The following is a 12,643-nucleotide window of genomic DNA, read 5'->3' on the forward strand; positions in this document are numbered from 1 at the left end:
TGATACCTCGGGTTACAGAAGCTTCAGGTTACAGGCTCTGCTAACCCAGAAATAGTGCTTCAGGTTAAGAACTTTGCTTCAGGATGAGAACAGAAATCGTGCTCTGGCGGTTCAGCGGCAGCAGGAGGCCCCATTAGCTAAAGTGGTGCTTCAGGTTAAGAACAGTTTCAGGTTAAGAACGGATCTCCAGAATGAATTAAGTTCTTAATGCGAGGTACCACTGTAATTTCATACTAGCATGAGAAAACTATCACTGAATTTTGTCTTTCTGCAGACTAAAGGAAATCAGGTAAACATTTTCAGTTAAATCCTAAAATCTCAGTATTGCCTGGCTGGAGACAGGAGTGGATTTGTAACACAAAGGAACAGTTCCAAGGCTCTCATCTGTATGTAGGTTGCCTGATGTAAGACTGCCACCTAGCTGCTTCACACATTAAATGCTCGTTTCCATCTGAGACTCAGGAAACACTGTGAAATGAGGCCGCCATCGGGGGTAGCAGTGGAACTGACAATTCACCATGCTAGAGAAGAAACTAATTTTTTCTTTAAAAAATTAGTTTCTTCTCCCATTAGATTCACAAAATGTTTAGGGGTATGCGTCTCCCTGAGTCTGCCCCGAAAAAAGCACTACATTCAGTTATTGTTTTATTATCAAATTCTATAGCTCAGTGGATAGAGCATGAGACTCTTAATCTCAGGAATATGGGTTTGAGTCCCACGTTGGGCAAAAAGATTCCTGCATTGCAGGGCAAGGACGAGATGAGCTCGTGGTCCCATCCAGCTCTACAGTTCTATGATTCTATGATTCCCTGACAGATAAGAGTAGGTTTGGAGGCTGGAAATCTGAAGTCTGTTCATTGGGGATTTGAATTTTGTTGATACCAAACCCACAACCAGTCTTCACATTAGATTAGAGGCCATTGGCTCCCAGTACGTTTCCGAGCACAGTTCAAAGTGTTGGTGCTGACCTTTAAAGCCCTAAACGGCCTCGGTCCAGTATACCTGAAGGAGCGTCTCCACCCCCATCGTTCTGCCCAGACACTGAGGTCCAGCACCGAGGGCCTTCTGGCAGTTCCCTCACTGCGAGAAGCCAAGTTACAGGGAACCAGGCAGAGGGCCTTCTCGGTGGTGGCACCCGCCCTGTGGAACGCCCTCCTACCAGATGTCAAAGAGAACAACAACTACCAGACTTTTAGAAGACATCTGAAGGCAGCCCTGTTTAGGGAAGCTTTTAATGTTTGATGTATTACAGTATTTTAATATTTTTTTGGAAGCCGTCCAGAGTGGCTGGGGAAGTGGCGGGGTATAAATAATAAAATATTATTATTATTATTATTATTATTATTATTATTATTATTATTATTATTATGCAACATGGCCCTTTTCAAAGCGGTCTGTCCATTCAGTCCCCTTAACATAGGATGTTAGGATGGGATAGGATGGGATGAAAATACCAACACATTTATTTTCATTGTAGAAACAGCATTGAGAGAAGCTGGAGATTAACCAAATATTTGTAGATTTCTTACCTCATAGACTGAGGAAAGGAGCAAGGGAATGAGGCTCCCACTCAGAGAAGGGGTTGAAATGTTTATTTGAATCAGAATGAGTCTTGAAAATACTCAAACTAAGAAGCCAAATGTTTTATTTTACCCATTTTCTAATTGTGCCTTAAATATTCTGTTCATCTGCATCTAAACGAACATCGTTCCCCCCCCCCCCGTATCTAATATTTCTGTGTTTCTAAAATAAAAAAATAAATCTGTCATGGGTGGTAGGGAAGCATTTGAGAAGGGGAAAATATTGTAATATTTTGAAAAATATTAGCTAATGTTTAAAACACTGGGTAGAAAATGGAATCTTTTATTTTTAAAATCTGATCAACTGTCAAAAATACTTAGTATGTGTGCAGTCAGGTGCTTCCTAGATGCTATTTGTAGTGACTGAGGAGGAACCAACCAACTCCTGCTCAGGAGTTAAGCCCTGAGGCACTCGTGATGATATGAAAAAACATTGTGCATTCATGACTATCTGTCTGTTTGAGGACCCAGTGCTGCTGTGTGGACAGGAATGGTTTAATCCTAAAAAAAATACTGTGTGTATGGGAACACTTTAAAAATAGAAACATTTCTCTTCTTTTTCCTTCCTTCCCAGTTTTACTTTCATTTACACAGTACCTGCAGATGACTTTCAGATTCAGTCCATCTTTTCCCCTCCCTAACCCTCATTCAGGATCAGAGTTCTGGAATTTAATCTGTTTGGAAAAAGTCCAAAACAGAGTCTGAGAATGGCCTTCGTGAACTCTTGTCATGATCCGGGCCCTTCTGTGGTTGCTGGTGTTCTTTCTGTTCTAGGTTCTTGCGAGCCTTTCCTTGCTCAACACAGAGCTTTCTAGGAGCTCCTTCTGGCTCAATGGCACCCAGTTTCTGTATGAGCTTGCACGCCTCATGAATCCTTTTAAAAACAGGTTCCTGAATTTGTGATGGATTTTTATTCTGTGCTTCTGTTTCCTCCAGGGCCTTTTTCTGTGCTCCCTCCAATTCTACCGTGCCCTTTTCAGTTGCCTTCTGTTCTTCCAGGGCCTTCTTCAGACCCTTCCCTTGTTCCTCCAGAGCTGCCTTTCGACCCTTTGGCAATTCCTCCATAGCAAGATGGGCCCTTTCTTGTTGCTCAAGGGCCTTCTTCTGCATTCTTTGCCGTTCTTTGCTCTGTTTTTCTTCTAGCTCCTTAAGCATCATTTCAGCTTTCTGCTGCTCTGCTAGGGCTGCCTTCCGGGTTCTTTCTTGTTCCTCCACAGCTGACTTTTGAGCCTTTGCCAATGTCTCCAGAGCAAGACGAACCCTTTCTTGTTGCTCAACAGTCTTCTTCTGTGTTCTTTGTCGTTCTTTTCTCTGTCTTTCCTCCAGCTCCTTAAGCATCTTCTCGGCTCTCTGCTGCTCTGCTAGGGCTGTCTTCCTAGCTCTTTCTTGTTCCTCAAGAGCTGACTTTTGAGCTTTTGCTAACTCCTCTGTTGCAAGATGGGCTCTTTCTTGTTGCTCAAGGGCCTTCTTCTGTATGATTTCCTGTTCTTCCAAGGTTTTTCTGTGTCTTTCCTCAAGCTCCTTAAGCATCATCTCCGCTCTCTGCTGCTCTGCTAGGGCTGCCTTCCTAGCTCTTTCTTGTTCCTCCAGAGCTGACTTTTGAAGTTTTGTCAATTCCTCTATAATATGTTGAGCTTTCACTTGTTCCTCTACAGCTCTCTTCTGTGCTCTTTCTTGTTCCTCCAACACTTTGTTCCGAGTTTCCTCCAGTTCAATATGCATCATCTTGGTTTTCTGCTGTTCTTCAAAGGCTATCATCTGAGCTCTCTGCTGTTCCTCTATAGACTTAGCATGTGCTCTCTCCAGCTCTTCCATAGCCTGCTGGGCTAGCCTTTGTTCCTCTAAGGCCTTGTGTTGAGCTCTTTTATTTTCCTCCAGGCCCTTCTTTTGAGCAATGTCTAATTCTTTTAAGAGCTTCTGAACTCCCTCTTTTTCTCTCATTGTTTTCTTCTCAGCCCTTTCCTGCTCCTCTTGGAATGTCTTCTGAGTCCTTAAGAGTTCTTCCAGGGCTGCCTCTGCCATCTTCTTTTCTTCTAGAGACCTTTTTTGTGCTAGTTCCTGTTCTTCCATGACTGCCAACTGGGCTTTCTTCTGTTCCTGCAGTGCCTGCTGATGAGCTCTTTCCAGAGCTTCTAGAGCTTTTTGCGCTTTCTCCTGCTCCTCCAATGCCTTCTTTTGGGCAATCTCTAATTCCTCTAGGGGCTTCTGAGCTGCCTCTTTTTCTCTCATTGCTTTCTTTTCAGCCCTTTCCTGCTCTTCTTGGATCTTTCTCTGAGCCCTTGAGAGTTCTTCTAGAGCTGCCTCAGCCCTCTTCTTTTCTTTAAGAGCTTTTTTCTGTGCTTGCTCCTGTTCCTGCAATGCCTGCTTATGAGCTCTTTCAAGAGCTTCCAGAGCATTCTGGGCTCTTTCCTCATCCTCCCTGGCCTTTTTTCTGGCTGTCTCCAACTCCTCAAGGGCCTTCTTCTGAGCAAATTCTAATTCTTTTTTAGTCTTCTCAGCTCTCTCTTCTTCTGCCATTGCTCTCTTCTCAGTCATTTTCTGTTCTTTTTTAACTTTAGTCAAAAGTTTTTCCAGGGCTTCCTCTGCCATCTTTTTTTCTTCTAGATATTTCTTTTGTGCTAGTTCCTGTTCTTCCATGGCTGCCGCCTGGGCTTTCTTCTGTTCCTCCTGTGCTTGCTGATGTGCTCTTTCTAGAGCTTCCAGAGCTTTCTGAGCTCTCTCCTGTTCCTCTAGAGCCTTCTTCTTAGTGATCCCTAATTCTTCTAGGCCCTTCTGAAGTAATTCTTTTTCTTCCACTGCTTTCTTTTCAGCTATTTCCTGCTCTTCTTGAAACTTTCTTTGCATTCTCAGGAGTTGTTCCATGGCTGCCTCAGCCCTCTTCTTTTCTTCTAGAGCTTTTCTTTGGGCTTGATCTTGTTCTTCCATGGCTACCACCTGGGCTTTCTTCTTTTCCTCCACTGATTGCTTACGACCTCGTTCCAGAGCCTCCAGAGCTTTCTGAGCTCTTTCCTGTTCCTCCAGTGCCTTCTTTTGGGCAATCTCTAATTCCTCTCGGCTCTTCTGAAGAACTCCTTTTTCTCTCATTGCTTTCTTTTCAGCCCTTTCCTGCTCTTCTTGGATCTTTCTCTGAGCCCTTGAGAGTTCTTCTAGAGCTGCCTCAGCCATTTTCTTTTCTTTAAGAGCTTTTTTCTGTGCTTGCTCCTGTTCCTGCAATGCCTGCTTATGAACTCTGTCAAGAGCTTCCAGAGCATTCTGGGCTCTTTCCTCGTCCTCCCTGGCCTTTTTTCTGGCTGTCTCCAACTCCTCAAGGGCCTTCTTCTGAGCAAATTCTAATTCTTTTTTAGTCTTCTCAGCTCTCTCTTCTTCTCCCATTGCTCTTTTCTCAATCATTTCCTGTTCTTTTTGAACCTTAGTCAAGAGTTTTTCCAGGGCTTCCTCTGCCATCTTTTTTTCTTCTAGATATTTCTTTTGTGCTAGTTCCTGTTCTTCCATGGCTGCCGCCTGGGCTTTCTTCTGTTCCTCCTGTGCTTGCTGATGTGCTCTTTCTAGAGCTTCCAGAGCTTTCTGAGCTCTTTCCTGTTCTTCCAGGGCCACCTTCTTAGCAAACTCTAATTCTTCTTGGCTCTTTCGAAGTACCTCTCTTTCTTCCACTGTTTTTTTCTCAGCCCTTTCCTGCTCTTCTTGGACTTTTCTCTGAATCCCCAGGAGTTGTTCCATGGCTGCCTCAGCCATCTTCCTTTCTTCTAGAGCTTTTTTCTGGGCTCGGTTCTGCTCTTCCATGGCTGCCACTTGGGCTTTCTTCTGTTCCTCCAGCGCCTGCTGGTGAGCTCTTTCCAGAGCTTTCTGAGCTTTCTGAGCTCTCTCCTGTTCCTTCAATGCCTTCTTTTGAGTAATCTCTAATTCTTCTCGTCTTTTCTGAAGTGCCACTCTTTCTTGCATTGCTTTCTTTTCAGCCCTTTCCTGCTCTTCTTGGATCTTTCTCTGAGCCCTTGAGAGTTCTTCTAGAGCTGCCTCAGCCATCTTCTTTTCTTTAAGAGCTTTTTTCTGTGCTTGTTCCTGTTCCTGCAGTGCCTGCTTATGAGCTCTTTCCAGAGCTTCCAGAGCTTTCTGAGCTCTTTCTTGTTCCTCCACAGCCTTCTTCTGAGCAATGTCTAATTCTTCTAGGCCTCTCTGAAGCATCCTTCTTTCTTCCATTGCTTTCTGATTGTCCAGGACCTTTCTTTCAGCCCTTGATAGTTCTTCCTGGGCTGCTTCGGACATACTTGTTTCTTCTAGAGATTTTTTCTGTGCTTGCTCTTTTTCCATGATAGCCATCTGAGCTTTTTTCTGCTGCTCCAGAGCCTGTTTATGAGCAAATTCTAAAGCTTCTAGGGCTTTCTGGGCTCTTTCCTGTTCCTCCACAGCCTTCTTTTGAGCACTTTGTATTTTTTCTAGGGTCTTCTGAGCTTTTTCTTTTTCTTCAATTGTTTTCTTTTCAGCCATTTCTCGCTCTTCTTGAAACTTCCTTTGAGTTCTCTGGAGTTCTTCCAGAGCTGCCTCAGCCATCATCTTTTCTTCTAGAGATTTTTTGTGTGCCAGTTTCTGTTCTTCCATGGCAACCACATGAGCTTTCTTCTGTTCTTCCAGTGCTTGCTTATGAGCACTTTCCAGAGCTTTCAGAGCTCTCTCCTCTTCCTCAAGGGCTTGTTGCTGAGCTCTTTCCTGTTCCCTCAGGGCTGTCAGTCGAGCTTTTGCCAGTTCCTCCAGAGCTGCTTGCTGAGCTCTTTCTAGTTCCTCCAGAGCTAGCAGCTGAGCTTTTGCCTGCTCTTCTAGGATCACTTTGTAAGCTTTTTCTTGCTGACAGAGTAACTTCTGATGTGATTTTTCCTGTTCTTCTAATAACCTTCTCAGAGAATTCTCCTCTTCATCCAGTTCTTCTTGATAAGCTCGAAGCTTTTCCTCAAGTTCCTGCTGAAGGGCTCTTAACTGTTCCTCCAGCTCTTTCTGATGGACTGTTCCCTGGTATTTTACTTCCTTGTGCTGAACACTTTCTTGCTCCTTCAGTAGCTTCTGCTGAAAGTTTTCTTGTTCATCAGTCTCCTTTTCAAAAGACCTATATTGTATCCATATACTTTCTTGCAGACTTCTTCCCACCTCTTCCTGGGACATTCCCTCCTGTTTCCTCAGGACGGTGTGTCTGACTCCCTGCCATTCCTTCATGGTTTCCTTCCAAGCCCTTCTCTGGTCTTCAGTGGCTACCTTGTCATCACTTTCTAATCCTGCAAGTATACTTTGTGGTCTTCCATGCTTCTCACAAACTTTGTGAAGGCTTTCCAGAAGCTCCTTGTACTTCTTTTTCTCAAGTTTCCGCTCATGCTTTCGCCAGTATTTGGCAATTTTCTGAGCCTTTGGCTGTATCTCCTTCAACATGGCATAGGATTCTTCATCATAATCCAATTGGCAGGCCAAGGCTAGGTCTTTAGCAGCCCTCTGCCAGTAACCAAGTAGCTGCAATGCTCTTCCTCTCCACTTGTAGGGCTGAGCCGAATCAGGGTTGATCTGTATGGCTTTGTCACAGTCCCTAATTGCAGCATTTGGTTTCTGAAGCTTCATATAGACCTTGGCTCGGTTTGCATATAAAATCGTAAGGTGTGGGTTTAGCTTAATAGCTTCAGTGAACAGATCTAAAGCTTTAAGAAGTTCACCTTTATTGATTGCATCAATAGCTTCTCTTTTCTTTTCAATGGCCTGTTTTCGCATTTCCTCTGTTACTTTCAAGTTTTCATCTCCCATCTCTTGAGGAACATCTTCATCTGGTTCAATCACCTCTTCAGTATCAATTTCCAATTCACTCTCCTCACTCTCTGATTTAATGCATTCAGAATCACTCTTAGTTCCCTTCTGAATCTCTAGTTCCTGAACGTCAGATGTTTCGTATTTTTCATATGCTATGAGTTGACCTTTTTCCTGTTCTGCAGCATACTGAGGATAGGCTTTACATTGTTCCTCTGGAAAATGAATAAATGGTTCATGTTCTTGGGCATGATCATATGGAACTTCCTTTTCTTGGTAGAGTTTAAATTTACTCCTTTCTTGTTCTTCTGAAATGGTATCTTGGTGTTTTGGTGTTTTCAATGGAATCTTTGTCTGTGTACTCTCTGGGGCCACAAGGGCTTCTTTCATCCTTTCCATCTTTTCCGTAAATGATTCTGTATTACATTTTTCTTCATGCTTTCTCCAACATTGAGTGAATGACTGGGTCTCTGCTTCTACCTCCTTCAACATGGTATATGTATTTTCATCATAATCCAACTGACAGGCCAAAGAAAGATCTTTAGCGGCCTCCTGCAAGTATCCTAACAGATGAAATGCACCCCCGCGCCACTTATATGGTAATGCTGCATCAGGGTTTATTTTTATAGCTTGATTGCAGTCGCTTATGGCAGCATGTGGCATACGCAGCTTTAGAAAGGTACTGGCTCGGCAAACATACAAGTTGGCACACTGGGGGTTTAATTCAATAGCTTCAGTGAACAGGTCAATGGCTCTTTGCAGTTCACCTTTATCCACTGCATCAAAGGCTTCTTTCTTTTTTTCATTGGTTTGCTTCCACATCTCAACTGTCTCCACATTTTCATTTAGCATGTATTGGAACTCATCCTCATGATCTAGTTTGCCATTTGCTGTTTTATTCTCTAATAGTGGGCTAAAATCTTTCTCTCTCTGATCTTCTGCATCATCCTTTGAAGTTACCTCTACATTCTTAACCTGCTCCAGTAACTCAGATTCCTTGTATCTTAAGGCACACTTTGCACGTGTCTCAGATATTCTTTGAAACCCTAACTTCAATCTTCTTACCACAGCATTGGCTTCTTCTTCATACTCCAGTCTAGAAGCTAAAGCAAGATCACAGGCTGCCTCTTCCCAATGCCCCAAATTCTGGAATGCTTTCCCTCGCAGTCTGTATGACTCTGCTGATTTGGGATTCAGTTCAATGGCTATGTCACAGTCTTTAATGGCAGCCTGTGCCTCCTGCAACTGCATAAAGATATTGGCCCGGTTAATGTAGGAACTAGGAATATGTGGATTCAACTCAATGGCTTCAGTGAACAAATGAACTGCTTTCTGAAGTTCACCTTTAGCTAGGACTTCAAATGCCTCCTTACACTTTTCATTGATTTGATTCCTCATCTCTTCAGTTACTTTCAGGCTATTGCATCCCAGTTCGTGGATATTGTTCTGACATTGTTCCATTTCCTCACTACAAGTCTCAAAATTGTTCTCCTTGCTTGGATCTTTCAGAAGCTTATCACCAGCCTCACCTACACAAATGTTGTTTGTTGTGTGTAGTAAGGAATTATTTATGTTTCCTAATGATTCCCGAAGGAAGACTCGATCTTCAGAATTAGCTAAGTTCAAGTAAGGCTTGACCTGGTCATGTGTGTCACTGTGAACTTTTCTTGGATCCATGATGAGGGGAAAAGATGAACAGAGGCAGGAGATAGTTTGGCCTTAGAAAGGAAGGAAGAATTTATGGAAGCTGGCTTGAGAGTTTAGTTATTAAGTTTATGAGTGGCCTGATGGAAAAAGGCCCTCATAATTCCTCTCTGCCATGGCCCTACTTCTATATCTACAACTATTTCTTAATGTGCCAAAACTGAGTTTTAAAGACTCAATAACAAAGGGAGATTTTGTGATGTCATCAGTCTCATCATCACTGGAATTTTGAGGCAAGTTCTTAAGGTCATGTAATGCCAACAATCGCCTGTAGTCCTTTCTTTTTCATTTACCATATATGCTATGTTTTTCATTTATATGCTATGTCTTTTTCATTTATATGCTATGTATGAATAGTAGTTTTTACTGATTTTTCACCTGCACAAAAATGCTTACAATCAAAAAGAGGAAGTTGTTTACATCATTACGTAGATGTAAAACTGCAGCTTGCTCACTTTCTGGAATATCCCATCAGCATCATGCTTCTCTTCTTGAAAAATCATGAGACACTGATTTCTGACTTCATTGTAACTCAGGAACTGGTATGCTTTATACAATGATACATGAATATACTGTGTACATGGTTATCTACTTGACATTAGGTGAGCATTGTTAGATTGTTTGTTAAAGCATTGCTTTAAATTGTTTTTAATACTGTTTTTAAATTCTGTAACCTGTCCTGGGACCTTAGGATGACGGTTGGCTAATAAATAAATAAATAATCGATGACCCAAGGAATTGAATGCCATTTTGGAAAACAATAAGACTCTTGCCAGAGTAGTACATGCTCTGGTTATCTCCCGCTTGAAATACCACAATGCGCTCCACGTGGGACTACTTTTGAAGGTGACTCAGAAACTACCACTAATCCAGAATGTGGCAGCTAGACTGGTGTTTGGGAGCGGCCACCAGGACCATATAACACCATTCCTAAAGGATCTACATTGGTTCCCAGTACGTTTCCAAGCACAATTCAAAGTGTCGGTGCTAACCTTTAAAGCCCTAAACAGCCTTGCCCCACCCCATTGTTCATCTCCAAGGGCCTCCTAGCAGTGCCTTCACTGGGAGAAGTGACGTTACAGGGAACCAGGCAGAGGGCCTTCTCGATAGTGGTAGAATGCCCTGCCATCAAATGTCAAGGAAATAAACAACTATTGGACTTTTAGAAGACATTTGAAGGCAACCCTAAATTTAATGTTTGATCTTTATTGTATTTTTAATATTTTGTTGGAAGTTACCCAGAGTAGCTGGGGCAACCCAGTCAGATGGGTGGCTAATAATAATAATAATAATAATAATAATAATAACAATAAATTTGCAATGCTGGACATTGGCCTAAAACAATTTGGAGCAATTGTGTCTGTTTTAAAAGACTTTTTAAAAAATGATTTGGTCTTTGAGGGCATATTTAGGCCTATAGGTCTTTATTATTTGCAGCAAATTTTTAGATGCATGGAGATGCGAGGACTGTTAAATTATTTGCAGCACTATTATTTGCAGCAAATTTTTAGATGCATGGAGATGCGAGGACTGTTAAATGAAGATAAATTATCAAAAATACCCTAATATTTGACTTGCCTAAAATTTCTGTTATTTCTGTTATTTTAAGGGACATTTAAGGGACATCCATCAATAAGGGAAAAGCGGCGGGACATGGCGCTGGAATAAGGGACTGTCCCTTCAAATAAGGGACACTTGACAGCTATGGGAAGAAGCCTTGTTTGACATCAGAAACCTGAATCTCGGTGGCCTGATTCAGACTGGGGCTCACAAAACTGAACATATTGAGAATTATGGTTAGGTCTAAAATTTTCAGAGATCCAATTACAACTATCAATTTGATCAAAGTGACTCTTGAATAAACTGATACAACAAAGCTTATGAATAAGCTTGTGAATAATTCCTCAGGAAGGGGAATGTCTAAGGATACTGAAAAATAGTGGGTGTCAGGCTTCAGAGGATCCAACCCCCCATGGTAGATTGCCAGGAATGGATAACACAAGGAAAGTTCCTAACAATGTTGTTTATTCAATATTCACAGAGAGAGTCTTAGAAATGCAGCCTTTTGGTGCTGCTCCAAATAAATCTCCACCCACCTTCTCTCCTTCCTCCACAGCACCACCCACCTTACGGTTGTTGCTTAGGGCCACCTGTCTCCGAGCCCTTTGCTCTCCTACTTTTAAGGCTTGCCAGGTTCTGGGAGAAGGGGGGGTCTAGAATGCTTTCTAGTGATAAAGTGATTCAGGTAGGTAGCCGTGTTGGTCTGACGCAGCTGAAATAAATAAAAATCACCCATCTCCTCCTACCCTTCTGAGAAAAACCCTACCCCACCCTCCCACTGGTTACTTCTGTTTCAGTGTATCTGAAGAAGTGTGCATGCACACGAAAGCTTATAGCCAGAACAAACTTAGTTGGTCTCTAAGGTGCTATGGACACATTTTGGGACGCAGGTGGCGTTGTGGTCTAAACCGCAGAGCCCAGGGCTTGCTGATCAGAAGGTTGGTGGTTCGAATCCCCCTGACGGGGTGAGCTCCCGTTGCTCAGTCCCTGCTCCTGCCAACCTAGCAGTTCAAAAGCATGTCAAAGTGCAAGTAGATAAATAGGTACCGCTCCAGCGGGAAGGTAAACGGCGTTTCCGTGTGCTGCTCTGGTTTTGCCAGAAGCGGCTTTGTCATGCTGGCCACATGACCCGGAAGCTGTACGCCGGCTCCCTGGGCCAGTAAAGTGACATGAGTGCTGCAACCCCAGAGTCGTTCGCAACCGGACCTTACAGTCAGGGGTCCCTTTACCTTTTAAGGTTCTACTGGACATTTTTTAAAATTTTTTAGTGATAACGTGTCAGCCAGCTGCCCCGGCTATGCCTCCTCCTCTCCCATCATTTCCCAACTTTTACCCTCATCTGCCTCTGAACTGTGACCTCTGCAAACCACTGTTGTAAACCTATACTGTCTTCTTCTGTGGAAGGTTCAGACTGGGAAGGTGGTCTCCACCATTCCTCCTCTGCCCAGTCCCTGACAGGGGTTCAAAATTCATAAGAAGTATATAATAGAGTGATGGTACCTCTGAAAGGGGACATTGGATTGTTTTAACAAACCCAAGCTTGGTTTAGGAGACTAAGCCTGAATTTCCGCTCTTACATATTCTACTCAAACAAAAATAATTTGTATCTTTAATTAACTTGTCTCATGTGGTTTGATATGCTAATGATGAGCTACCATTAGAATAGACTATATTTGTTTTATTTTTAATCTGTATTGCAAAACGGATAAAATGGGGCACTCATCCTGATTTGTTTGCAGAGAGTTTACACAATGTTACATCAACCAAATGTCATCTGACAGTTTCCAGCATATTTCCCTGTCTCTGCTACCACAAAAAGTCTGAATTGTGCATGTATTCGGGGGGGGGGGGGTTGCTGCAAGACCTCCAAATCAACTTTAACTGAGCAACCTGAATTTGCCTGTATGTGACTGAACCTCACCAGAAAATAGCAACAAATCGGCAAGTGCCTTAAGTGTAATTCTTAAGAGCTGCGCTCGGACCTTCTCTGCTTTTCAAACAGCTACATATAACTGGTAGGAATCCAC

At 42.8% G+C, this 12,643-nt stretch overlaps 1 protein-coding gene across 1 annotated transcript; it reads right to left on the reverse strand.

Moving 5' to 3' along the window:
* Positions 1–2,127: 2,127 nt before the first annotated feature.
* LOC310690272 (uncharacterized protein) lies at positions 2,128–9,593 on the reverse strand. The gene has a single exon (XM_083468972.1). It carries the CDS (start codon positions 9,027–9,029, stop codon positions 2,250–2,252), a length of 6,780 nt encoding a protein of 2,259 aa, XP_083325098.1. The 5' UTR covers positions 9,030–9,593; the 3' UTR covers positions 2,128–2,249.
* Between the last annotated feature and the right edge of the window lie 3,050 nt (positions 9,594–12,643).

Source organism: Podarcis liolepis (genome assembly GCF_965112155.1).
Source record: "Podarcis liolepis genome assembly, chromosome: 12".
NCBI lineage: Eukaryota > Metazoa > Chordata > Lepidosauria > Squamata > Lacertidae > Podarcis > Podarcis liolepis.